Source organism: Gavialis gangeticus, unplaced genomic scaffold (genome assembly GCF_001723915.1).
Source record: "Gavialis gangeticus isolate Ggan-Ray unplaced genomic scaffold, GavGan_comp1, whole genome shotgun sequence".
Taxonomy (NCBI): domain Eukaryota; kingdom Metazoa; phylum Chordata; order Crocodylia; family Gavialidae; genus Gavialis; species Gavialis gangeticus.
Genome location: NW_017728995.1, coordinates 65,402,750 through 65,428,579, shown reverse-complemented (window position 1 = coordinate 65,428,579; position 25,830 = coordinate 65,402,750). Strand labels below are relative to the sequence as shown.

Sequence of the window (25,830 nt, the reverse complement as noted above, 5' to 3'; positions counted from 1 at the left end):
GACACTTTCTTTGGCTAAAATAATCATGTGTGTGTAAAAGCAAAAGATGGACTTGGTCTCTACACCTAAAAGGGAGAGGGTGAGAAGATATACCTCATGACCATAGAAACTGGGTTGCCAGGCTTCAAGATCTTTGTAGCAGCCAGGCCCATAAACAGTGAACATCCCTGCTGTCCTGTTTTCTCTGAGAGGTACATAAGAGTTGTCAGTTGTTTTTTAGAACAGGAAGATGGGATTACATTTAAAAAGTTTATTCTGTTCAGTCTCTGCTCTTCCTCTTCTTTTGCCCAGGTTCTTTGTAGCTCTTCTGTGCATTGTGTTGGACTATAATAGTTGAGGTTTTCCACCCTCTTGGGAGTACTCTTCATGTTGTTCTTTGTGTCAGGCTTGCCAGTTTGGTAACATGTTAATTTTTTTTTAATCCCCATGAGCAGTTTTAAAATTATATTGGAGGGCAGCACTTGTTTCTATATAATCAGAATAGCAAGCTTGTATGAAATGCCTTCAAATGTAGACTTGCTGTGTTGGACTTCCTAGCTTGTAAATATTAAGTGAATGTATTTAAATGCAGCTACTATTCTGGTGAGGCAGAAGGAGATTCGCACACTAGCAGGTTTCAAAGATCTTAGTAACGCTAAGGTTATACAGTGAGGTCACATGGGTGTTGGAAATGGGAAATCCATCTGACTTTCTCAATTTCTTTTTATAAACTCTTGTTTTTTGTCTTTTCAGGCAGAGGCCGAGGAGAAGGTGGTTTCTACCAAAGAAGTTTTGATGAAGTAGAGGGTGGATTTGGGCGAGGAGGGGGCAGGGAAATGCACAGATCGCAGAGTTGGGAGGAAAGGTAACAGAAAAGCCTAGATTTTAAAATTTTGCTGACATACCTTCTCTAGTTCCATTCCTGAATTATTTCTTTACAAGAACATTTAAAAGTTCTTTGAAAATCCATACTAGTTGAATCTTTTTAGAAATCTTGAAGCATTGTCAGTTATGGTGGAAGTGACTTTTACAATGCGGTGAAAGTTTATATTACTAGTGTTTATATGGCATTTCTGTCTGTTTTAGCCATTTGTGCCTTTTCAGTATTTAGGTCTAGATTTCCAAGTGTATTTGGGTGCCTTAGGATGCAAATCTGAGTTCTTTGAAAAATGCTTAAAGATCTAAGTACCCCTAAGCTCTAGTGAGAGAACTTGAGAGTTGCATTTAATATAAATGGAATGCTTCAAAAGCTGTATTTGAAATTTATATTCTGCCTTTCCAGGGGAGACAGGCGGTTTGAAAAACCAGGGCGAAAAGATTCAGGTAAGGTTATCATGAGTGTGTGTGGTGGGGGGACAGGAGTGGGGAGAAGGATTTTTTCCTACAGTGATGAAACAAAGGAAAGCAGTTCACGTTAGTGATTTCTCAATTCAAAATGTATATAGACAGGTTTTTAAACCAAGTTCCGCTATCACATGCTCTGTTCATTCACTGACTTGTTAAAGTTTGTTTTTGTTTTTTTGTAGAATAACTTTATTTTGAAGTCTTAAAATTTCCTGGTACATGCTCAATTCAGTCTTTATAATTCCTTTTTAGTTCTTCTGAAGCTTTTTTTCAAAGCTGCCACAAAAAAAACTTATGTTTCAGCTTCAGCTGGAACACTTGTCACTTGCCTCTGGAGCCAGCCGCTGTTGTGAACAGCACTTTGGCGTTTCCAGTATGATTTTGGAGGCATGTGTAAAATACTGTTAATTGTCCAGTATATCTCACTGATTTTTGTTTCCTGTGGCCTTACAGATGTCCACAATGTTCTTGTTCTCTGTCCACAGGACATACCAGTTAGTGCAGGCAATAGGGCATTCTTAGGAATTTTTGGCTGGAAAGCCTTTTTTTTCCACTGGCAATTAGGATCATTGCCTGACCAGCTTTATGAGGCAAAGAAAGGAGCCATTTTTTGTTAGTCTTCATTGGAGCAGTCCTAAAGGAAAGCTCTTTTTGGTGACTTCCTATAGGAGGCTTAAAGTCAGGAAAGATTTTGTTGCTTTGGGGTGGTTTTCAAAGACAAGGAAGAGGAATAGGGATCCATCCATACTAAAACACAGTGGAGAACTTCAGCAGTCCTTTGTGGTTTTGAATAGCTCTCCCTTTTATAGGTGATAGGTACCAAGTCCCCAATATTCTAATGATGCCCAGTAACCTTGGTGATGGATGCTTTAAAAAATGTCACATAATTTCCCTCTGGCTTTCAAAATCCTCTGAATGCCCTATTTAACTGAGAGTTGTTAGCATTGTGTTTTCTTAAGGTTATTTTAATTTTTTTAGCTCCTATGATTTTGGCTCCAAAGTTAATAAAAGGAAGACATGTGGTTTTTACTCTTCCTGTTTTTCCATTTTTCTGTAGCAAACATGGCTTCTAGAAATGACTCATTGAACTCGTTTGTCTACTTCTAGCTTGACACTTTCTTTTACTAAAACTTGTTTTCTCTATTGTCTTCATACTTTAAAATCCTTCTGAAAAAACATAGTCTCTTTTGACTCTGTCTGCTCTGGTTTGTGGTGGTTACAACTTGTTTGTTTTTTTAATATTCTGGATTGTGTACCTAATAGTGGCCCTTGCACAATACGGCCACATGCATACGTGGTGTGAATGTTTGGTTCCCCAGGGACAGCTAGTGGCGGCATGCCTTGTGCCACTGCTGGTCTTCCCCAGGGAACACCCATGCCACATGCCCTCTAGCATGCAGCAGGTTACCCCGGGCACGGTAGGGGACACCGGAGCCAGCACTGGGCTGCCCCAGCCGCCTTACTTGGGATTCAGGGGACCTACCAGAGTTGCAGCAGTGGCAATACTGCCATGCAGAGCCTGGCCGGCAGCTGCAGCACAGCTCTGGGCAGCCCAGCTCCACTTCTGAGTGGTGCATGTGGCACTCCACTTTTTTTGTCTACGGGTTTTTTGACCCCTGGATATCCAGGGGTCATAAAAACCCTCCGTGCTGCTCCCTTGCTGCACGGAGAACAACTTAACGTGTGGTATGCTCAGCTCGCAGCCACACTCGTCTGGACGCAGTCTATTTGCTCAGCTCCTTGCATGGACATTTGCAGATGGGTGGTAAAAGATGTTGTTACCTTTTAGAACCCCCCCCTTACTAATCCCTATAAGGATACTACAGGAATGGAGAACCTTGTAAAAGGTAAACATAGAGATGGAACAAACTAGATTTAGTAGTGGCTACAAAAATGAATCTACTCAATGCCATTAAATTTATTTAGCACCTTTTAATCCTGAAATATGTGAAAACACAATTTTACCAATCTGTATAAGGAATTCATTTTGTTCACAAGGGAAATTGCAGCAATGGCTTTAGCAGTTCATAGCAGTGCAACATGTAATTTAAGGATAAGAAATGCGTCTCTTCTAATTAAAATGGCAGGAGCAGTTTAAGTATGCAGGTTGTAATTACCCTAGCTGAAATATTGCCATGATGCCAGGGAGTCTGCTCCAACTTCTGCAAAACATGTTTTGGTATCTTTAACCACAGGTGGGCAAGACCTTGGCTTTATCTCGTCTGAAAGATGGTGCCCTTCTAATGCCTTGCTGAGTCTTTGATTTGGTGTAGAGGGAGGAATGGTAACTGCCAAATCATTAACATCATTTTATGCAGCAAGCCTCCTACTCTGTGAGATTTCACACACTAAACAAGATCAGACTGGGAAGGCAACAGTTGCAGCTTAAGGTGATACAGATAAATGCCAAATTTAAGTTTTCTAAACTTTTTAATAAAAAAATCTCAGAGATTTAACTATGTTCATGTAGATTTGGCTATTGATCCTTTGAGGATTTTACCATGTAGAAAGGGGGATTGTGATATTCTTCCTTTTATCTCCAGACTGAAGGGGGCTGGATATCAGAACAATAATGCAGTGAGGGCCAGCCTTTTTGGCAAGTCTGCCACAGTAGCCCCTGCACCTGCCCCAAATGCTACTGTGATCCATTTCTCCTGTGTGATCCACTCCTCTGCATTCTGCTTCATGCCCCATCTGCTCCACACACAAGCTGTTTGTGCCACATCTGGCGCACATGCTGTAGATCTATTTTGATTTCATGTTTGCAAAAACTATTATTAAGTCATAGTTCTTCCCTAAACTGCATAAAGTGACTTGCCAGATGAAGAGGGTCCTAATTCAGATTTCAAATTGGCATGTTAAGTAACAAAAAATGAATATAAGTAACACCACTGTGGTCTTAGTAGAGATGTCAAAGACCGAACTAGCATGAAGAGCAAACTTTTCACCCCAAAAAGGAAGTGCTTTCTCTTCTTCTATGTTGAGGCATGTTGGCAGATGTATGTGTTTCCTTGTTCCCGTTATCCATATTAAAACTGTTGGTAAAGAGTGATATACTTTAACAGTATCATTTCATTTCTCATTAGCAATTTCTTTCCCTTATAACCCAACCATTATGCATTCTTCAGTAAGGCTTTCAAGTGGCTTCAGACAACATATTCACTTTTGTATCATCAGCTGTTTGTATCCCTTAATATTGTGGTTGTGCAGAGGACCATAGCTAAGTAGAAATGTAAACAGCATGGAGTAACTATAATTTGGGGGAAATTTAGAAATTATAGCAACCCATTGAAAATGTTTTAGTATATTTTTTTAATCCTGAAATTAAAAAATGGCAAAAACATAGAAATTACACATAAAGAGAATTAATTTTAAATAGTTCTATAATTGATATATTAATAATTTCTTCAAAGACAAATGAACACTTGGACACATTTATTTTGAAATGATACCCAAAATGTTTTACTAGTTTTCCAGATGACTGAGAATGATTCACAAACTGATCAGCACCCTTCATTCTTGATTTTGATGTTCTTGGCCATAGTGCATGAGGGGTATCAGGAGTTTTTATGGAAATTGCCATAGGTCCTAAGGGTTTCAGCAACAAAAGTCCAAAGTTGCTTCATAGAAGTTAAGGCCATTTGCTACAGAAGTGAACAAGTCACATATTTGATGATACCAACTAGAATTGCACAAAAGGCAGAAGCCACTGCTGTTCCTTCAGGGCATCCAAACTTAAATCCTTCAGTTGCCATGTGGGTGTAGCACTAAACAGATGCATTTTCGACAAATATTTTGACTAACAGCACATTCAGGAAGTCTGGTGTGAGTGTAAATTTATACCAATCAATCATATAAGAAAAACCTTATTGAAAATAATAACTTGAGATATAGCTTGCATTCTTACCTACTCTACCTGCCTCTCTTTTTCCTGCTCACTTAGAAAATGTGTTCAAAGCCAGTTCATCACTGCTTGGCTCCCACATAGACTGAAGTGTCAGTAAAGCTAGGGGTATAAGTTGGACCTCTTGGAACTGAGACATGGACCAGTATTATGTTTCTAGCAATGGAGTACACCAATTTTTTTCAGTAAGACCTAACATCTTCACAATGCACTAGTGATAGAGATAGTTTTCCTGGCCCTAGCTGACAATAATTTTTATATCCTGTAGTTTCAGGAGGGATAGCTATTGTAGTTACATGAATAAAAAAATGTATCTGTAGCTAAAGTAATTACAGATACAATTTTTATTCAGTTATATAAATCATTTTTATTCTTACGGTTTTCTTCTTTAACAGTGTGCAGTTGTAAATTTCACATGCTTAATTGTACACAGTGGCATACATTTCTTTTCTCCTTTTAAACTTGCTTCCTTAAGTTTGTGTCCTTTACTCCAAGAATATAATTAATCCAATGTTTTCAAATCAGGACAGTCCTAAAAGGCCAAAGGCTTAAATATGTCCTGTTAGAACTATTCTGACTCTAGTAATGTCTGTATAACCTTTTTATAACCACATCTCTGAAAGGCAAAATGCTATTGCTGTCTGTAATGTATGCAGAGCTATATTACTGCACTCTCAAACTGCTGAATAATCCATTTGCCTGAAACATTATGTGGCCTAGAATGTTGCATAGCTGCTTCACATAGGGCGGCCACCCCCATATATCTGACTTAATTCTTCCACATTAATGAAGTATTTTACAGTAATTTCTTGCTCTTGTGCCGCTTTAAGGTTTTCCTTCTGTATTGGAGGTTGTTGGGGTAGGCCACAGAAATAGAAAAAAGTACAACAAAAAATAAAACTACATTGTACACCTTCTGGGTTGGCTAGCTGTGGCATAAGAGGGTGGGAATGAACTCTAATATATATGAAGGGCCAACAATAGAAAGTAAAGACACCGGCAATATAATGTATACTTTTCCTAGATGGTTTGTTGCTATACAGGTTCTATAGTGGGTTAAAATATGATTACATTAGGAGTAAAAAGATTAAATACTCAAAAAAGACAGAATTTTTAAATTACTCATTCTCTAGATAAGACCAGAGAATTTAAGTCTTATAATGTAGGATTGCATAGACCTCCATTCCACTTGTGACCTAACACATTTTTGTAGCAATTACAGTAGTTGTTTCCACAAAAAAGTGATACTGAAAGATACATTTAGCTGTCTCTTTCATAGAAATTAGCTTCTGGAAATAAAATGAAGCAAGGCTCATCTGACAGAATAGCTCCTCCAACACATTTTCTTTGACTACAGATTTGACAACCCCCATGTTTTTTGGCTCAGGGAAAAAAATCTTCCCTAAATAGTAATGTGTTCATTTTATATCTTCAGGCCATTTATCTTGTTGTTGATCTCGTATAATAAAACTTTTCAACTCGTTTATAAATACTTCTTTTTTCCTGAGCTGTTCAGGAGCTAAGGACGGGACCATTTGTATATGGGAGATCAACAAATGAGATGCTTCTTCTCTTATGCCAGTTTGAATGGCAGCTTTTATTTTGATGGTATTCCATTGACTCTTTAGGTTTCAAAACAAAATAGCCATTTTAAAGCTGATTTCTGTGATTGCAGAGTTGTAAATATGCAGAACGCAGTCAGCTTAACTGATGGTCCTTTTAATCGCATTAGAATTCTTTTTGCATGTTGGAGAATAATTCCTTGTTTAAGGTATGCTTATGAGGCACGCACTCCTGGCAAAAAGTCACATGCATAAAGCATTTTGGTCCCAATTTTTTATTTTTAAAATTGATTCGGCTATCTGATTCTGTAGATATGATGCTATCTATATGCTGTGTGTACGCACATAAATATCTATATTAAAAAGGATAAACTCTGCATAAATGCCATTTTTCCTCTGTTGATGGACATAATGCAGCCTTATGGTACCAGAGCTACTTGGTGTGATGTGCAAAGCTGAGACCACATGAGGCAATATGGTCCTTGCCAAGAAACATGAAAATACACGAAGTGATGTATAATATATTTTCTACTGCTAAAATAATTTATTAAATGTTTCCAAGTATGAAAATATCCCTACTGCATCATGCTTTTTCATATACTCCAGGATTTTTGACACTCTCTGTCTTCACAAGCCTGCCTAGCAATAATAAGCCCTTTCTTAGCCAATAAAATGCAGTCAGTTCTTACATTTTCACACAATAAATGAGCGTAGCATGAATGCATTTCACTGCCACAGTAAAAACTGGCAATGAGTTTTTAATAGGTTGTTCAGCCATTTGAAAGCTTATATAACACTGTACGCAGAGGGTTAGCATTAAAAGGGATATACGAATCTTGGAACTATTTCACTGCTGATCCCAGAGCTAGTGTGTTTTAACTGAATAACCTCAGTAGGATTTTCAGTGCAGTCTTGTCTTGTATTGTTGCTGTCTGCTTTGCTGCATACCAGTTAATTAGGTTTTTGGTCAGCTGTGAGAGTCTGAAAGTCTCTTGTTTCAGGGTCAGTGCAGTTTTACTCATAGTCTAGTGAATTCAGCAGGTAGCACTTCCATTTTCCCAGAACGTGTACTTGGTCCCTGACTTTCTGTTCTGTGCAATTAATCCAGCCTCTTCTCAGTTTACATGGGCACATTATGCTCAACTCTGCACACCATGCTGGAGTCAAAACAGATGGAGAAAAAGGAAAGAGAAGAGCACAAGAGAAAATGGCAGGATGGAATTAAAGGAAGGAAGGCTGGAAATGGAACCTGGAAGTTTAATGGAATTAAAAAAAAATGTTTTGCCAAGTCCATAGTCTATTCTGTTAGACCAGTCTCACAGATCTGGAAGCTCTCAGTAAGCTGTCCGTTGATGCGGATTTCCTGGTCAGTCCTTTTTGGGTTCTTAGAGTCTGCTGCAGGTGGGAACTCTGGAATAGTCTTGTCAAAATTTTCCATCTTGATCTGATATTCCCCTTTGGTTCCTCGTGCTAGCATGGAGGCAAAGCAGTGGTGCATGATGATCTCTGACGGGAGGTAGGATGTCCTCCTCTGACATGTTTCTCCTGTACCTTCCTGCATGGCTGAGAGGAAGATCACTAGCTCAAAATGGCGAGGAGCTTCCCGCTGGAGGAGACCAGCTAGAGGACTCGATGGAGTGATGGAATGATAGTAGGTCAGTGGAAAGGTGAAGAATGGACATTCTTCAGATGTGATACTGTCCAGATGGAAATCGACACTGGTTTGGTGCAGCTGACCATTATCTGTTTCTTGGTAAACAATTGCAGAGACCCGAACGCTGGTGAGTGGACTGGGACGAGTATTAGCCACCTGGAACATAAGGTATGGCTTGCCTTCTGTGTGCGCCACTACTGCGGAATGAGTAAAACGGATGGAGAATGCTCGATTCTTTGGACGGGCGATCTTTGCCACAAAAGCACCTATGTAGTGGGAAAGAACGGATTAAATATGAATGCGATGGACACATTAGTTCTCTTTATCCCCATGCTGGATCAAATGCCCCATGAGAAAAGGAAGATACTTGATTAGATTGACATAATTTCACTAAAGATAATCTGTTCTAGTCTAAACATAGCACACCTCTCAGCATATAAATAGTCACTAGCATCATTTTCACTTAATCAAAATAAACTCGTTGCTGATGACAGATGCCACAGATTTCTTCAGAAGAGCATTTCCCCCACAGTGTATTAACTCATTTAAAATAATAATATTTGTAAAATGGGGCAACATTTGCAGGAGAGATTTCCTGTGGCTGCTGGTGACCTACTCTTGAACAGGCCAGAGTGTTTTACTTTGTGTGCTGTTAAATTTCATAAAATTGCTGTTAACTATGCTGTAAGCTAACTTCTTACAAAATGAAATGTGTTGCTTAAAAAGTCTAGTACAATTATTCCCTGATGGAGTATTTTAAAACTTTGTATCAGTTGAAATCTCTATCTAGTTTTAAACAGATTAGGGAACATGCATAGGAATCTATAAAAACAAATTGATTTAAACTTCGTAACTTAATGAAAGAAGAAAAGAGATTGTTAAGGAAAAAAATGACACAAAAATAAATTGGAGAGGGTGAGGAGAGTTGCCACAAATATAAGTTGTGAAGAAGAGCATTTTTTTTTCTGGTACAAACCTTAACATGCTTTTAGTTATCTCTTTTCATAGGTCTCTGATTTGCTTTAAAAGACTTACATAATACATTTTAATGTCTGTAGGCTGTTAAATACAAAATTTCAGTGTTTATTAACTGGCCCTTGTCCTTTTTCTTAAGCAGCTGTAACCTCAGTATAGCAAAGCATTTTACAAAATCTATTTTACACATGGCTTATGGAACCTGCCCCATGTAAAATGTTTAAATGTAGAATATTACCTGTGATGAAGGCCTCTAACATGAGCCCCAGGACCATCTGTATGGCAAGTAGGGCAATAGCACTAGGACAGTCCCCACTTGGGAACATGGTGCCATAGCCAATAGTGAGTTGTGTTTCCAGTGAGAAAGAGAAGGCAGCTGTAAAGCTGGTGATGTACTTAACGCAAATGGTGTGGTTGTCAGGTGGGGCATCATGATCCAGTTCCAGGTCCCCATTCATCTCCGCCAGTAGGTACCAAAGTACTGCAAAGACTAACCAGTGGAGGACAAAAGAAGCTGAAAAAACCAGCATCATCCATCGCCAGCGCATGTCCATTAGTATTCCCCAGGCATCTCTCAAGTAAGCCAGACCTTTTCCTTGAGCTCCATCCATATGGAATGTACTGTGTCCATCTTTGGTGACCATCCTTGTGTATCGGTTTGCTAGGAGGGGGGCACTAGATTTGGTGGTGTTGTTGTCTATCGTATCAGTTCTCATCTTCTGAAAACAGAAAGAGAATCTCTTACACACCTGCATATTTGCATTTCAGCTAATATTCACAGATTCTGACAGGCCAGCAGGGGATCACATACCGCAGCCAACAAAGAATGATGGCTTAAACATTGCAGTTCAGAGAAGATTAATTTAAGAGCTTGGAAAGGAATTTACCACTGCTTTTGTAGTAATGATTAACTAAAATAAGATTAAGTTAAATTAGACTACTTTTAAAATTTTTCCTGCCTAGTCATTTAAACAGAGCTTTCATATTTTAACTCCCTAAATTTGTTTTGATTAAATGCTTTAACACGTGTACTCATGTAGATGGTAGGCAGCTGGAGCACTGTAATTTTTGTGGAAAATGGGCTTTAATTTTGTGTTGTGTTAGCACCTAGTTATTGCAGTTCTGCTTTTCATCAAAATGGCAATGTAAAGAATAGGAAGTTTCTCTTGCTAAGTTATTAACTATAGCTCTTTCCTTTTATCTAATTTTTTTTGTTGAGGAAGGCTATCAGCCATTTCAATCTTGTAATTTAATTTCCTTACAGGTGTTTTTGACTTAGTTCTGACTCAAAAAAAAAAAAAAAAAGCCTGTAACTATACCAACCATATTCACTTATTGACTGTAATTATGGTGATTGAAGAAAGGCCTCTTTGCTGAATATGCTTAAGTGACTTCTAATGTGAAGGGGGGGAGGTAATATGGAAAATAAGCTTATATATAAATTACTGCTCCTTGGCTTAAATACATTTCAGTCACTTATGATGTGGGGAAAAATCTCCAATCCTCCCTGCAACAGTAGAAAAGATGTGAAGAAATGTGTGGAAGCATGTAGAGGAGGTGGAGTTCCATAGGAAGTAATATTAAAGGCAGGAGACAAGAATGACAGTATTTGGGGTGCTGAACGTAAGGGTCACACGTCTGTTCTAGGCTGCATATCTTTGGCCTTTATGGGCTTCAGTGAGAGTTATAGATGGTCACAGGTGAAAATCAGGCCACTTCTAACTGCAGCCTAATTTTGGGTAGCCAAGTTTGAAAACTTCTGGCCTGGGACTATTTTAGTTTGGGCAGGAAATTTAGCGTTAAGGTACTGAATGTTAAACGTTTGTCTGGAAAATATAGAAATAAATTAGAATCCCCTTAAAACAAGGGGCACAATTAAAAATAATGAAATATAAAGCCAATAAGTAAATACAATGTATAATTAACCTATAATAGACACTGCTCTTGGCAAGGGATATGGCAAACAGGATTATACTAGTTACACTCTACACCAGTTATTCTCAACCAGGGGGTTGCCTCACTCTAAAGTGCTCTTTCAGGGGTGGCACGATAATGTTTGCCTGTTAATCCTGCTTGCCACACAGTTTTAGCACTAAGTGTGCAAACGTGTTTCATAAGATGAACACAGAGATTTCAAATAGGAATCCATAGTGATCTGTTGTGGTCTTCTTGAGTGCATTTCTTCATTTGCAGAGAACTGTTGTTCCATAGTCAAAAAAACCAAGTGAAAACTAAAAGCAGGCATCTTTTCCAAGGGGTGCCTTGAGTTTAAAAAGGTTAAGAACCACAGCTCTACACTGATGCAGCAGGGCATAAGGATATATATGAAATTAGGAAGATTCATGCCTTTCTCTGAAGCTATTGCTAGTGGATATGCATCACAGTAGAAAGATCACTTGTTTTATTTCAACAATTTTTATGCTTGCATTGGTAGCTACCAGCTGTAGGACTCTCAGCACCTGGTAGTTGATCTGTTAATCATCAACTGTAGACTACTCAAACAAAGGTGAAAATGGCTTTCATCTCCTATTTGGTCTATAGCTCATTGATCCTGTAATTAGTATAAGTCCTGTAATGTGACTCACTGACTTACCACTTGACAGTTTACTCATGATATTATATTTTCATAAAGTTAGGCCAAGGTGTGTCTAATGTAGATTTTGCATATCTAGGCAAGTTTGAGGAACAAATTGTGTGCATTCCTTTCTCAGACCATACAGTTGTGCTCTGCTTTTACTTGTATGTATGGAAGTTACTAGAGGAATAATGGATAACTTGAATTAGTCTTGAGACTTTTTTTCCTCCTCCTTATTCCATGCCATCACACACATTTGCTCAGCCCTTGTCATGAATAAGTCAGAACAGCTCAATAGAAAAGGACAGGTTATCATCTGTTTTTCTACAATACAAACACAAACTTTCTTAAATAGCGCACCTCCATGCACAGAGCATTAATTTTTGCTGACCTAGTCTGCCATTGATAATACTGACTACACTCTACTCTAATAACATTAATCCTGGTTTCCAGGAACCACTCTAAACCGAATCAGGTAGTTAACTCAAGTTCAGGGTTGGGCTGCTCTGCTATAAACTATAAGCATACAATTGCTAATAGTTAGGGTATTGTAAGGTAAACAGAGTGAAATGTTATGTGCTTTATGTACCAGGTATTCAAAACTACAGACTCTTAATGTTCACAGTTGCCTTATTGAATGCTTTGAAAGGGTATTTGAGAATGTAGCCAGTTGAATATAGCCAGTTGGTAGACGATGGGTCAATGCACAAAGCAGACTGTAAACAGTGCCTCATTTTATCATCTTACACTAAGCTGCAATCATGAGAAACATGTGCTCGCTTTTTTAGAGGGTGGGCAGAGAATATTTACAGAACTAAATGCCTTTGGGTAAAACACATGAGCGATCAGAAGTATTTTGTGTGTTTTGTTGTGATATCCAGAGAGCAGTTCTTTTTATTGCTGTATGTCTCCTGAATAGCTTGGGCTGCAGAACTGCAAAGTAAAGCCATGCCTTATAAAAAAATCTAGGTCTGGTAACAGTCTAGGCCTCAATGAATTGTATGCACCTTTTCTTAAATTATAAAAACATGCTTAAAAAGTGGAATATTTTTAAGATGAATTTCCATAGGTCTTCATCCTTTCTCTGTTAAAATGACTACTCTGAGGTATGGCATCCTCTCACTGCCATATGCAGTGCAGGCAAGCTTCTTTGGTTGAAGTTAGTGATCTAACTGAATGATTAACTGCTTAATATTGATGTAGACATTTAAAACAACCTTTGTCTCTAGTTCTCTTCACTTTGCATTGTTTCAAATGGTTTTATTGGGCAAATTCCATTACTGTATGAGTTAGAATGTACTTCAAAATGAAGGATGAGTATTTCCGTTCCCTGTTAACTCCAGCAGTGCTTTTCAAAGCAGTCTCCTATCAGTGTCTCTTGAAGCTTCAACAGTGAGCTCTTCCTGGTTAAGATTAATAGATTACTGCAATAGACCCATTTGGGCTAGAGCCATGGTTCTTTCTGTTTTACAGTGCAAAGTAGCCAATAAGTAATTCAGTGGTAATGATAATTAATATCTAGGCTCCATACCAAACTTTATTTTTCAAATGCCCTGGCTTGTGTGAGCCTACTGATGGTTTTACTTTAAGTTAAATTAAACCCCAGGTCTTAACTTCTTTGTGTGGGTAAATGGGGGGAGAGGGAAACTGTTGATAGGGTCCAGCAATAGTGCAGTTGCTCGAAGCTGAGAAGAAAAGGAAGAGTTGCTAAGGGGGAACTGCTAAAGTTTTTTAATTCCATATCTAGGAAGTGAGAGTATCTTTTTTGACTACTTTGAAAAGCAGATTCAGTTTTTGAAGTCATTAAAATATCTTTCTGGTCTCTCTACTTTTCTCACCCCTTCCCTTGTCTCATTTTCCTCCATTTTAGTCAAGTCATCTAGCTACTTTCTACTTTCCCCATTTATAGATTCATAATTTATAAGGCCAGAAGGGACTATTATATTTATCTGTTTTGATTTGTGTAACATAAGATACAGGATTTACCTGAAGTAATTCCTGTTTGAATTGGAGCATATCAGAAAACCATCTAATCTTGATTTTAAAATTTCCAGTCATGGGTAACTTCCTACAACCATTGGTAATTTTTTCAATTGTTAACTACCCACACTGTTTTAAAAAAAAAAAAAAGTGCAATTTATTTCTTGTCTAAATTTAGTTAACTTCAGCATTCAGCTGTTGGTCTTGGTTTCACATGTCTGCTATTGCTTTTCCAAGCAGTGCAAACACTTGACTCCAGTTGTTTTGAGTAATGAATAAGAAGAGTGGTTACCATCAGACACTTTCAGTCTTTTACATCTCACTTCACTCCTTTGTATATCCCCAGTGTTTCCAGTCCTGTCTGTTTTGTTGCCTTTCATTAAAGACTTAAAGTGTGCGTAATATTTCTCTTCTCATTGTTTCTTTACCTTACTTTCTGTTTCACCATAGCTGTTCTCCCTCAGCTTGAATTTCCCTTGTATATTAGTGCTGCTGAAGCAAGTCATAGCCAGACTTTATTTTTCCAAGCATCAGGCTGGTTCATGATTTCTGTTCCTTCTCTCTAGCAGAGTGAAGTGGTTTGGTCTAATTTCTTCGTGCCTCTGGCTCCTTGATAACCTCATGATGAAGCCCTGCTTTGTAGATCTAGAAGGCTTTTTCAGTTGAAATATACTCCACATTGCTCCTGAGAGCAGGAGCTTAATTATTATGACATAGAATAAGCCCCATACTGCTGTGAGTTGGTTCAGTTAAAAGTTTTGTGTTGACTTCCTAACTGAAGGGCAGTACTGCAGTGGCACCTTCAGCCTCATCTTAGCTAAGTATTTTGACAAAGCTCTTTCACTATTAGTATCTCTGAAAGTTGTTAATTTGGGGTAAAGTTCCAGGGAAACATTTCCAGAGTGTTTACCTTACCTGCCCAGGTTCCACTACCTCATTTACAAACTCTCTTAATTGATCTTGGAAGAGACCTGTGGTAGATGTAGTTGGCTTAGTTTAATTGTTCACAGTTTAAAGTGGTGGAAAGAGAAACACTCTGTTAAAGGGGAGTTGCAAGGATTAACTGTACAGAAGCTTACTCTGATTATTCTAGCTCGTCTGGATTTAGTAAAGAAGTTTCCTTTTAGTACAGTCCTGCTGAAACTGGCATTTTACCACTGTGAGGAAGTTAATTCCACTTTTGCGTTACTGGAGTACAGAATAGTCCTCTTGGGGTTTCAGAGTTAACTGGCATTGCTTAGATGTAACCAACTACAGTTTGGTTTCATCATCGTCTAAAACCTGTATGGCGGAATGAACCCTAATTCTCCAACAAGGTTACTAAAATTCTGTAGGAGCTTCACTATATCTATATCGATATCTATATATATAAAAGCTTAACTTAATACAGACAGCACAGAAGTGTCTGTGGTGTTTATTTTGACATTAATTTCAGTCAGTTTAATGCTGTACTCACTTAAGTATTTACATTTTTGTACTGACGGTGCATAGCTACATTATAGAATTTGCAGTTAAGGCAGGAGATGTTTTAGTTCACTGGATAGCCTTTTGGCTGGATGCTTAGGTTGCAGCTATCACCAGCGAAAGACTTGATGTTTTAAACACTGTTGCTTTCAACTTTGAGGTGGATGAGGGCAGTGGATGTAGCAGCAGTGTTGTCCCAGGAGAAATAGCAAGGATCTCCCTAGATTTATGCTTGATTCACATTTCAAGGTGTAATTTGTATCTGTGAGAGCTGCTTAGGCTTCTTAGCCTAGAAATGAAAACTTTGTTTCTGGAGCACAGTTCATGAATTCCAGGGTGGCAGTTGTTGCTCTTGAATATTGAAGAGGAAAGGAGAAGAATTAATAAGGAAGTTATGATTTTAAAATAAAAATATATCCAGATGTGTATTTAAAATTGGAATTTACAGAAAGACTTAAGGTAAATGGCTGGGCAGGAAAGAAAGGAGATTGTATGCATTTCAGCAAGCTTTTTAAGCTTGCTTAAAAGATTCCTTATTGATTTTAAGCTTTTGACTGGATCAATGTGAGTGCTACTTTAATGCCTCTTATAGTGCTGTATACTTAGAGTTGTGTGCTGAACCATTACGACACTATTTCGGCCATAGTCATTGATTATGAATTGATTTTTGAGTGGTCCCCGCTGCCTGCTTTAAGGCATTAGAAAAACTTTCTTAATAAACTTTAAATGTCATCTCAAGATTACTTTCACTTGCCCACTCATCTTTAACTTGCCATTTTCTTAACTGCTGCCCTATCTTGTGTGCTGCACATTATCACAGTCACTAATATTTTCTCTAGCAGTACAGTTCATAAACAGTGACACAGGCATGACTTTTCTAAATAACTGCATTGAGAAGAACAGGGCATGACTATCCTAGTTCATTGTATGGATCTTCTTTCATGGACACACTCAGTTTTCCATTGGTACATTCCTGAAAATGACCTTAGTCACAAGTTTGTTTTCATTAGACGAGGAATAAGTTCTGTAAACCTGAGTTTGGAGCAGATCTTTAAGTTCTGCATACACTACTGAGAGAGCTGAAGGTAAATGCTCTTTGGGTCCTCAAAAATGTAAAAGCTAGAGAGCTATTAATTTTCTCCCATCAGTAGCAACAGCTGGGTTACCTTGGCTTCAGTCATAGGCATCTGTTTGCAGAGCACAGCCAAGGTTCCCTGTAATACCATAACTGGTTCTTTGTACTCTTTTGAGTTGGTTCCGAGTAACCGAGTTTCAGTTGCTTTATGATATTCATTGGCTCTGAAACGCAACTGTGGGTGTTTATTACTTATGTTTATATTTGAGAAAAATTCCAGAAATTTCTTGTTAAAGGTTTTATTCCATTGGGAATTTACAAAAACAAAAGGTCTCTTTAAGATTTTTTTCTGTGCTCTGAAAACCATTTCATTTTGGTTTTTTTAGCAAGTTAAAACTGCACTGTTGGAAATAACTTTGCCAAAAAAGTAATGGCACTTTATCATGTACTTACCAGTGTCTTTGGAGATTTTGTCAGCGTTCAGGGTAAAGGGAGGTCTTGTGGTCCAAAAAGTAGACTGAGCCAATCTTATGTACTGCTCCCAGTACAGGCAAGAGAACTTTTTCCACAACTGTAGTTTGTAGAGATCTCTTCTTTAAAATGGGTTTTCATATCTCATTCCGCCGTTTATAATCCGGGGGGGGTTGGTTCTCATCTGAAGCTGATATGATTGGTCATTTTGTCTGCAGGGGGGCCAATTAGTTCTGTTCGTGTGGAAAAGAATGCCGGTTTGTTAGAAGAGCTTTCTTGACCCAACACAAACCCTAGGAGCTATGGAGAAATCCTCAAGAACTTACTTGGAAAAGGGGTGCATTTTTCCTCCTAATCAGGATCGGTTTTTAGGTTTGCATAATCTTACTTAAGGTTTTATTTGGAAGTTCAAAGGGACAAAATTCCTCAGGAAAAGCTGAATGGAAAAGTTTTTCTTCAACTGCTCATAATGTGAATATTTTCTCCCTTTCTGCTTAACCAGAATAAAGCAAGATTTATATAGGTGCAGACTGAACACTTTGTATCTAAAGCATTCTTGGTCTTGGGTTCCTTCTCTCATTTTCTGTCTTCCACCTGAGTCGTGGTGTTGGCAGAGGGGTGGATGTCACTGTCCATGCAGCCAGGTTACAGATACTGGCGCTGGTATACGATTTAGCCTAATGCAAGTCAGGAGGTGGAAGTTTGTACCTATTTGTGTTTCACCTCTTCCTCACTCCTTCCTGAAAGAATCTATTCAGTAGGAGTTTCCTTGGGCCTAGGATTGAAACCTTGTAACAAAGAAAATGCTGTTTGGAAAATGCGATTAACTGACTACAGACAGTAAACTTTTTCATTTTCACTTAACTTTTTTCTGCGTCCTTCAGATATCCAAGTAGCTGGTAAGTAAGAGCCATTTTTAACAGAAAATATGCCAGAAGTATTTCACTTCCAGCACCACTAAAATAAAGTTCAGTATTTCACATTTTTTCATAGTTAGCTGCTGATGCGAGGACTTTGATCGAACGTCAGACGTAAGAGGATCTGAAAAACAAAGGCTGTGATTGTTTGCAATAAAACTACTGAAGGCCTGCTGGGAAAATTATTAATGTAGACTTTCCTACTTAGCAAATGAAATCCCCCTCATGGTTTTCTTTCTTTCTTTAAAAAAAACAAAAAACCCAAAATACAAAACATTAATTCTTTGCTTCATTAGTACAGAACATTTTAATACATGTTCAGGCACAGCACCATAAATTGTGATAGGCATATTGCAGCCTTCAGAGCCAGGGAAAGTAATCTAGCACAAGGGGACACCCATCACTCAAATGTGTAGGGCAATGTGATTTGTCCTTGACCCCACCCTAAAAGGTGTAACGGGGTTGCATTTTCACTACAGCCTCTTGTTACCCATTATGACAAGCTGTTTTTGTTTTAACTGTAAGAAGCCATGTCTTGTAGGAAGATTATGATTCTTGGCCTCATGTTTGAGCTAAACCTGCCGAGTGACTTGAGAGCCTAATACATGCAGTAGCTTAAGGTATACTTTTCTACTGAGATAAATATGGAAAGTAGACCTGCTTCATTGTTTGGTTGGTTACCTTTTGTTAATTTTTGTGCATGCAGTGCCAGCTGATCACATCATCAAAGTTTGCATAGATGCCAGCATATGTTTGTGAATTTAGTGGAAAATATAGAGAACCATAAAAGTCAGGAATCTTGGCAGAAAATTAGTTGGAACGTAGTTGAATTGTAGTGTTTAGTAAAAGAAAAGTTATGGGGAGAAAAAGGAACTAAGGTTGACATCTATGGACAAGCTGCAGTACTTAATGTTTCAAGCTGGTGGTTGGGATCAGGGGTTCTTTTAGCATTGTGGGGATGTAAGGGACCTCAAAGGGTCATCTAGTCCAGCCCACTGCTCAAGGCAGGAGCATCCTTGACTAAACCATCCCAGCCAAGTGTCTGTCCAAGATCGTCTAAAAAATTTCCAGGTCTAGAATTTCCACAGCTTCTCTAGGTAGCCTGTTCCAATGCTTGACCACCCTTGTAGCCAGAAAGTTCCTCCTAACTGCCCCTACTCATTGTGGCACTATGTTGTTTATTTTTCAGTATGTCTCTGGCAGGGGTGGGTAGTTATTTTGGCTGGTAGGCTACTTAATGAGTTTTGGTGAGCTGTTGAGGGCCACACACATACAATCTTTCAGAAGATATCATTTAAACAAATTATAGATAAAAACAAATTGTGCACTAAAAATCAAACATCAACTTAACGTATTTTAATTTTATTTCAAAAAATATTTTTGTTTTGATTTTGTTTTTTTAGTTACAGTAGTTTATATGGAGGGATTGCATAATAGCGTAAAATAAAGTCTTACTCTTGCATATTGTGTGTGTTGGGGGGGGCTGCTCCCGTACCACCCTGCATGAGACCAAGCCCTGCCTCCTGTCTGGGGCAGCCTCCAGCTCCCAGTCACCCACAGGTGGCTGCTCATTGTGCCAGGTGGCTGAATGGGTGGGAGGCAGCTGGAAGCTAGAGCTGGAGCCCTGTGCCCTGGGGCAGGAGTCACCCAGCTTGTGGTGCCCAGCACATGTCCCCAAGGCCACCACCACTTTGCACATTACCTGTTGCTTGGAACAACGCAGCAGGGGCAGGAGGAAGAGGAGCCATTGCAGGCAAGGAGAGTAGAGCTGTCCCCGGGTGGAAGCAACAACACTGGGAAGCTGGCCAGGGCTGGGGAGGTGCTGTAGGTGGCCTCATGAAGTGTGCCCCGGGGAAGGCCACATGAGCAATTGTGGATGCAGTCATTTGGTTGGTTGGATCTTGCTTACCCCTGGTGTATGGTGGAAGTATGTCTCACAGCACTGGGGGGTTTATTGCTGTCGCTTAGAAAAACAAAACCAAAATAGTTGACAAAAATCTCTTTCTTCTTTGTGAAGAATAAAGTCTATACATTTTGTGGAAAGAAAATATTCTGGCAACATGAAAAACAATTCATGTTGTTTGCCCTTCCAGTAGAAAGTCCTGTGTATAAACAAGCTATCAAAAGGATATATCCCAGAATTCCCCTCTTGCTCTTTTAGGTTAGTCAGTTTGCAACTCCAAATTGCACAGCCATAGACTTTGTTGGCTGATTGCCTTTTTTGCTCTTTCTGAAGTTTTCCATAAACACTATTGCTGGCTTTTGGACAAGCTTGAGCACAGTTGCCCTTTTACTGTTGCTTCTCCTCAGGAAGTCCAGTCAATTAGTCCAGGGCAAAACCATAGATTGCATTTTATTCTTTTTATCCAAGTAAAGCTATGGCCAAATGCTGATTGCTAAACTGAGTAACTTCAGTCCACTAAGATGGAACTTCTGCAGTGTGGGAACTGTATATAAATTCCGTTTACTTAATACAGTATAACCTCATACATCTGGCATCCTTGGGACCTAGCACCTGCCGGAAATATGAAAATTCCAGATTTTTGAAAGTGCACAGCCCACCTGGCTGTGGGAGGGAGCTTGCACATGGCAGCTGCCACCACCATCCACCACCCCGTGCCGCCACTTCACGACCGGCCACCAGAGGTACACTGGTCAAAAAAGGTTGAAAACCCCTGATGTAGTGTATTTTTTTAAGTGTTGGTTTTTTGAGAATTCCAGAATTTTGAAAACTGGCTTTATGAGGTTATATTGTATATTGGAATAATCTGAACTCAATAGGAACTCCCCAGCATTTTTATTCTGGACCCTTATTAGGCCACGGTTTGAGAATGTCAGTATTGCCACTATTAAGATTTTGATTTGGTCCGTTATTGGATTTTCACAAAGAGCCAGGTGTTCTCGTTTTGATACAGATTGGCAGAAGATCACTTTATCCCAAATGTTAGCCCTTATGAGCATCCTTAAATTATGAAGCCTGTCATTCCCTGTTGAGAGAGATGAGTGAGCATTTCTCTACTGTGTATAATACTTCCAAATAGGATGTTTGCACACTCTCAAATAGCCACAGTGCAGGAAATTCACAAGTGTGGAACGCATGTCTTCTCATTTTCATTTCCCAGTGTTTGCAGCCATTTTTGAGAACAGTAGTGAGCAGTTTCTCCCTCCATGCTGTGCATAGTTATTTTCAGTGTACCAGTATTTGGCAATCTAAAATTAAAGGGAGATCTTTTCCAACTCAAGATTACCTGCTGGAATATTTCCCTGTTTGTTTCCAAATTCTCCATAACGGCTTAAAAAAAAACCCCTAAAAAAACCCAGAGCATCTGAAAGATGACGTTGTTGCTGCATGGAGGTCTTACTGAGGATGAGGAAGTTTGCCCCAGTTATTCCCAGCCAGGGGTAGAAGTTCAGAAACTCATCAGCATGTTTGAGTTGGTGTCCTTCATGATGAGTTTGTTCCTCAATATTCGGCAAGTACAGCATGTTTCTTTGGCTGAAGACCCATCAGAAGGAACTCCCAAGTATTTTCATCTTAAATCTTGTTTTTGCTCATTTTTAAAAATATGTCCACATTGTATTTAAAAAAAAGAAAAAAGAAAAAGTAACTTAAATGGCTAACCCAAGTCAGAGTGAAAATAGAAGTCAAAACAAGAAAAGTGTTATGTTGTTTTCCTATGCATTTTAAATGAATACATTCTTAGTACAGATTAAGGCCAGTTGAGAATCTGATCTCTTAAAAATTTGGTAGAACTTTGCTAGTTTCTTCTTTAAGCTTGACCTCAGCTACCTTTCTTTCCACAGCCAGTTTAACAGGATAATGTAGATGCAGCATTTTCTTGTTTTGTTTGTCAGTTCTGGCTAAATTCCTACTAAGACTGGTATATCTGAATGGTATGTGCTTAACAGCATTATTTGTAAAATATTTGATATTTTGCAGTTTAAGTGCCTCAAACATTAGTGCATACATAATACACAACTAGAAGTTGTGTATTTTTATAAGTATGATAGAATGTTCAGTTATTTCTTTTTTTTATTTTACTGTAGTCTTTTTTTTTTTCCTGTATGTGATATTTTTCATAGAATTCTTCTCTCCCTCCAATCTGTTTGCTTTTTCCTTTTGTGTGTCCTTTTATTCTTTCCCTCATATTTTCTCTATTCTTTCCTTGTTCTCTTTTGTCATCTTTACTTCATCCCTGTCCCTGCCTTCCCTGCCCCTGTAAACAAAAATCTCCCTTTCTTATAGTCTTCTCCTACATGGGGTCTTCATAAAGTCCTTGTGCACTTTTAAACTTTAAGAACTTTTTTTCTATCATACTTACAACCTATCTGTAAACAGCATTTAAAAGCAAATTTCCTAAAGTTTTAGGACAACTACAGTACATGATGCTAGACTTCGTAAGTAGTAATGATTTTTTTCTTAAATAACATGAAGTTCTGTGCCACTATGCTCTGAATGTACGACAGTTCCTGAAGGGCATTTTCCCAGAGAAGTGGATAGGCAGAGGTGGACCAATTGCTTGGCCACCTCGTTCACCTGACCTGTTGCTGTTGGACTTCTTTTTATGGGGACATGTTAAAAGTGTAGTTTACTTGTCAAAACCACATTCTTTGGTGGAACTTAGGGCTAGGATCACCAGTGCAATTAGTACAGTAACTCAAGAGCAGCTGGGAAACATTTTCAAGGAGTTGGAAGATGGGATCGAGCACTATATCATGATGGATGGTGGTTATGTTGAAGTCTAACATTGTGTCCTAAAACTTTAGGAAATTTACTTTTAAATGCCATTTATAGATTGTTTCTATCATACCTACAACCTAAGTTATTAAAGTTTAAAAGTGCACAAGGACTTCATAAAGACCCTGTATAATAGGTTTGGACACAACTGCATAGCTGAGCATATCCTACCTTCCAAGATCACAGGCAACCACATATGTAAAGCCTTATGTAAACTTCATTGTTCATTTAGAATCCACCTCATTGCTTATCTTTGGTGACTGCATGTGTAATGGTTGCATTGTATTTCCAGGTTCTCAGAGACTGGGCTGTGTTCATTTTCATACATTTTCTTTTCAGTGAGACCAAATTTTGAGGAAGGTGGGACAACAGCAACAGGGAGGAAACATGAGTTTATACGCTCTGAGAGCGAAAACTGGCGCATCTTCAGGGAAGAACAAAATGGGGAAGATGATGATGGAGGCTGGCGATTGGCAGGGTCACGAAGGGATGGTGAGAGGTGGCGCCCTCACAGTCCAGGTGAGAGGAAATCTGGGGAGGAAAGTCTGCTACAGTGCTTGGGGGCGGAGAGTGGTATGTGTGTGAGGACCAGAGAACAAGAGGAGCTAGAATGTGTGGCTGTTTGTTCAAAGCCAATGACATTAATTTTTTTTAAAAAAACAGAAAAACACCAGTGCCTTCACTGCACTAATCATTTGGATTAAGGGAACCTTGCATTTTCTTCAAGTATGCATTAGTCTAAATTCCACTGTGCCTGAGATCAGATTTGTTTGTATAGTATTGTCCACTGGGGCCTTGGTTGTACCTTGGGCCACCTTGGCTGACATGTAAGGGCAAAAAGAGTGGAACCACAAACCTCCTTCCATTTCTCCTTCCCAGCCACAGCAGTGAGACAGGACCTTGCAAGATTCCAGGTCCATAAGGCTGCAGTTAGTTTTAATCTCATTCAAAATGTGATTTGTAAGGAATCCTCCTTCACTTCCTTACCTATTTCATATGACTTGTTCTTGTCAGGGAAAGAGGGAAAGGAAACACGTTGTGGCAAATCATTTTCCATCAACTAACATAATGGGCCTGAAACACTAGGGTTAGCAATAGCAAGAGCCTTGTGGCTGAATACCACCCTCAGAGCAGGCTGCATCACCCCAATACACGGGTGAAGCAGAAAAAATAGGAAAAGCACAGGCCAGATTTAGAAATGATGAAGGAAAAGAAATGCTTCTATATTAAGGGCAAGCCCACATTGTTCACTCAAGAAGCAGCTTTGATATATATGCACTGTATATGACAGTATCAGCAAAGGCATTTGCATTAATTTGTAGAACTACTAAAAGCTTGGGTCCATGGGGTGTAGCATGAAACTGCCATGGAACTGGAGTGGACAGATGCCACAGCATCACCTTGTTGCATCACTACTCTGTGCATTTTATGTGGTGCTGAGCAGAACCCTCCCTACTACCATTTCTTGAGCCTGGAACAGTATTTAATCAAATGCCCCCTTGGTCATGTTGGCTGTACCTGGGGACAGTTAGACCTCATGTCCTGCATCTGGTCCCCTTCTCACAGATCTGAGAAGCATAGGTCAGGTTCCATGTTTGCATCACTGTCTAGACCAGGGGTGCTCAGCCCCCAGCCTGTGGCCAGATCTGGCCCCTGGCATAGTGTCATTTGGCCTGTGGGGCTCTATACCGACCATTTCTTATTTGAGGTGATAGGGCCTTTCAGTTTGAAGGCATGGTGTTTCACTGCTACTGTATTCAAGGGTTTGAAATTGCTGAGGAGATATATATATATATATAATGGGGAAGGGGGGGGGTGTACACACACAAGCATCATCCCCATTACAGAAAAGTCCTAGAGGTAACAGCTGTAAGAGAGGCAACAGGTACACCTTTACTTGAGAAGAAGCCACATTAGAACTTACCTGGAGCAGCTTCTTAGTTTGGGAACTCTCTTGTCTTCCTTCAACCAGGCTTGGCTTGATACCTTTTTTGGGCAAATAAATATTGAATATAATTGCCTGTGGCTCTGCATTCACTCCTATGTCCCCTGCTTCTCCATCCCAGCTGAACAGGCAAAGTATTTTCATTGATGCCTTTTTTGGATGACTGGCTGATAAGTTAGATGCAGCAAGAGGCATCGATGATCTGAGACTGGGTTCTGCCCTTATTCAGCCAGCTAAGCCTTCTAGCAAACAACTAGAAATTGTTAATCCATTTGGAGATACTAGTTTATAGGAGTATTAATTAATTTCACATTAGAATTTACTTACTTAAGAACAGATCTAAAGATGAGGTCTTTACTTAGTTAAGTTTATATGCAGCTATAGGTGACCGTATGTAATGCTGTTTGCCTCATTTGGCTTTTATTGCCTCTAGTTTTATCTCAGGATTTTCTCAGTGAAATAAACGCAATAAAGCTTGTAGTACTGCATCATGATCTTGTAGAATGGCTGTGGTGGCTAGAACCCAAAAGAAAAAGACCAGTAGAGCAGATGACACAATAGTCATGCACTACATAAACAAGAAAGGGAATGTCTGCCCCTTGTCCCAGTGCCAAGAAACCAGTGATAATCTTGGTGCCATCAAAATGGAGTAATACCAATGGCCCTTCACTTCCCAGAAGGGAACAGCAATTTAACACATTTTTAAGCAGACTGTTTATGACCAATTGGGAATAGCCATTACCTGAATTAATCACAGAAGTGATGTTCCATCAATTGGCACACCCTTATAATATCCTTATTTACCACTGTAGACACTGCAGACTTTCCCTTGAGCAACAGCATATTGGGGTGGGCAGTCATTTTGACTGGAGGGCCACTTAATGAGTGACCTGTCGAAGGCTGACTCTGTCTCTGTCTCCTCCCTCCAGAACCCAGCCAGAGCGGTAGTTCACCAACAGCCCCAGAGCTCAGCTGTGGATGCAAATGGGGACTTCCACCGTGGTGGGTAGGCAGTGATGTCAGCTGTGGGCACAGCCAAGAGGTTCTGGAGCCCCAACACAGAACCTGCTGGCAGTGTCACAGCTAACACTGCCACCCACTCTACACAGCAGAAGTTCCTGCCTGGGTCCACAGGTGATGCCACTGGCAGGTTCCAGGTCAGGGCTCTGGGCAGGAGCTTCCATCACACTAGGAGGGTGGAGGCATCAGCAGGTTCTGCATCAGGGCTCCTGAACCTGTCAGTGGTG

General features: G+C 39.4%; 2 protein-coding genes across 2 annotated transcripts in view; one reads left to right on the top strand and one right to left on the bottom strand.

Moving 5' to 3' along the window:
• The first annotated feature begins 555 nt into the window (after nucleotides 1–555).
• Nucleotides 556–25,830, top strand: part of GIGYF2 (GRB10 interacting GYF protein 2) — a 71,879-nt gene continuing 46,604 nt past the window's right edge. The window contains exons 1-4 of the mRNA XM_019503087.1: nucleotides 556–628; nucleotides 733–844; nucleotides 1,262–1,302; nucleotides 22,978–23,157. Coding sequence (XP_019358632.1) covers nucleotides 556–628; nucleotides 733–844; nucleotides 1,262–1,302; nucleotides 22,978–23,157 — 406 coding nt within the window. The remainder of the gene's footprint in view (nucleotides 629–732; nucleotides 845–1,261; nucleotides 1,303–22,977; nucleotides 23,158–25,830) is intronic.
• On the bottom strand, nucleotides 7,314–10,294 carry KCNJ13 (potassium voltage-gated channel subfamily J member 13). The gene is made up of 2 exons (XM_019503763.1): nucleotides 9,657–10,294; nucleotides 7,314–8,709 (listed from the first exon to the last, which is right to left on the bottom strand). The coding sequence occupies exons 1-2, from the start codon at nucleotides 10,171–10,173 to the stop codon at nucleotides 8,087–8,089; spliced, it is 1,140 nt and encodes a 379-aa protein (XP_019359308.1). The 5' UTR covers nucleotides 10,174–10,294; the 3' UTR covers nucleotides 7,314–8,086.

Bases quoted from the DNA above. Each gene is read 5' to 3' on its own strand.
- KCNJ13 (XM_019503763.1), bottom strand. From the start codon at position 10,173: ATGCAGGTGTGTAAGAGATTCTCTTTCTGTTTTCAGAAGATGAGAACT. The intron at 8,710-9,656 runs GTAATATTCTAC...CCCACTACATAG, and splicing joins GTTAGAGGCCTTCATCACAG to GTGCTTTTGTGGCAAAGATC.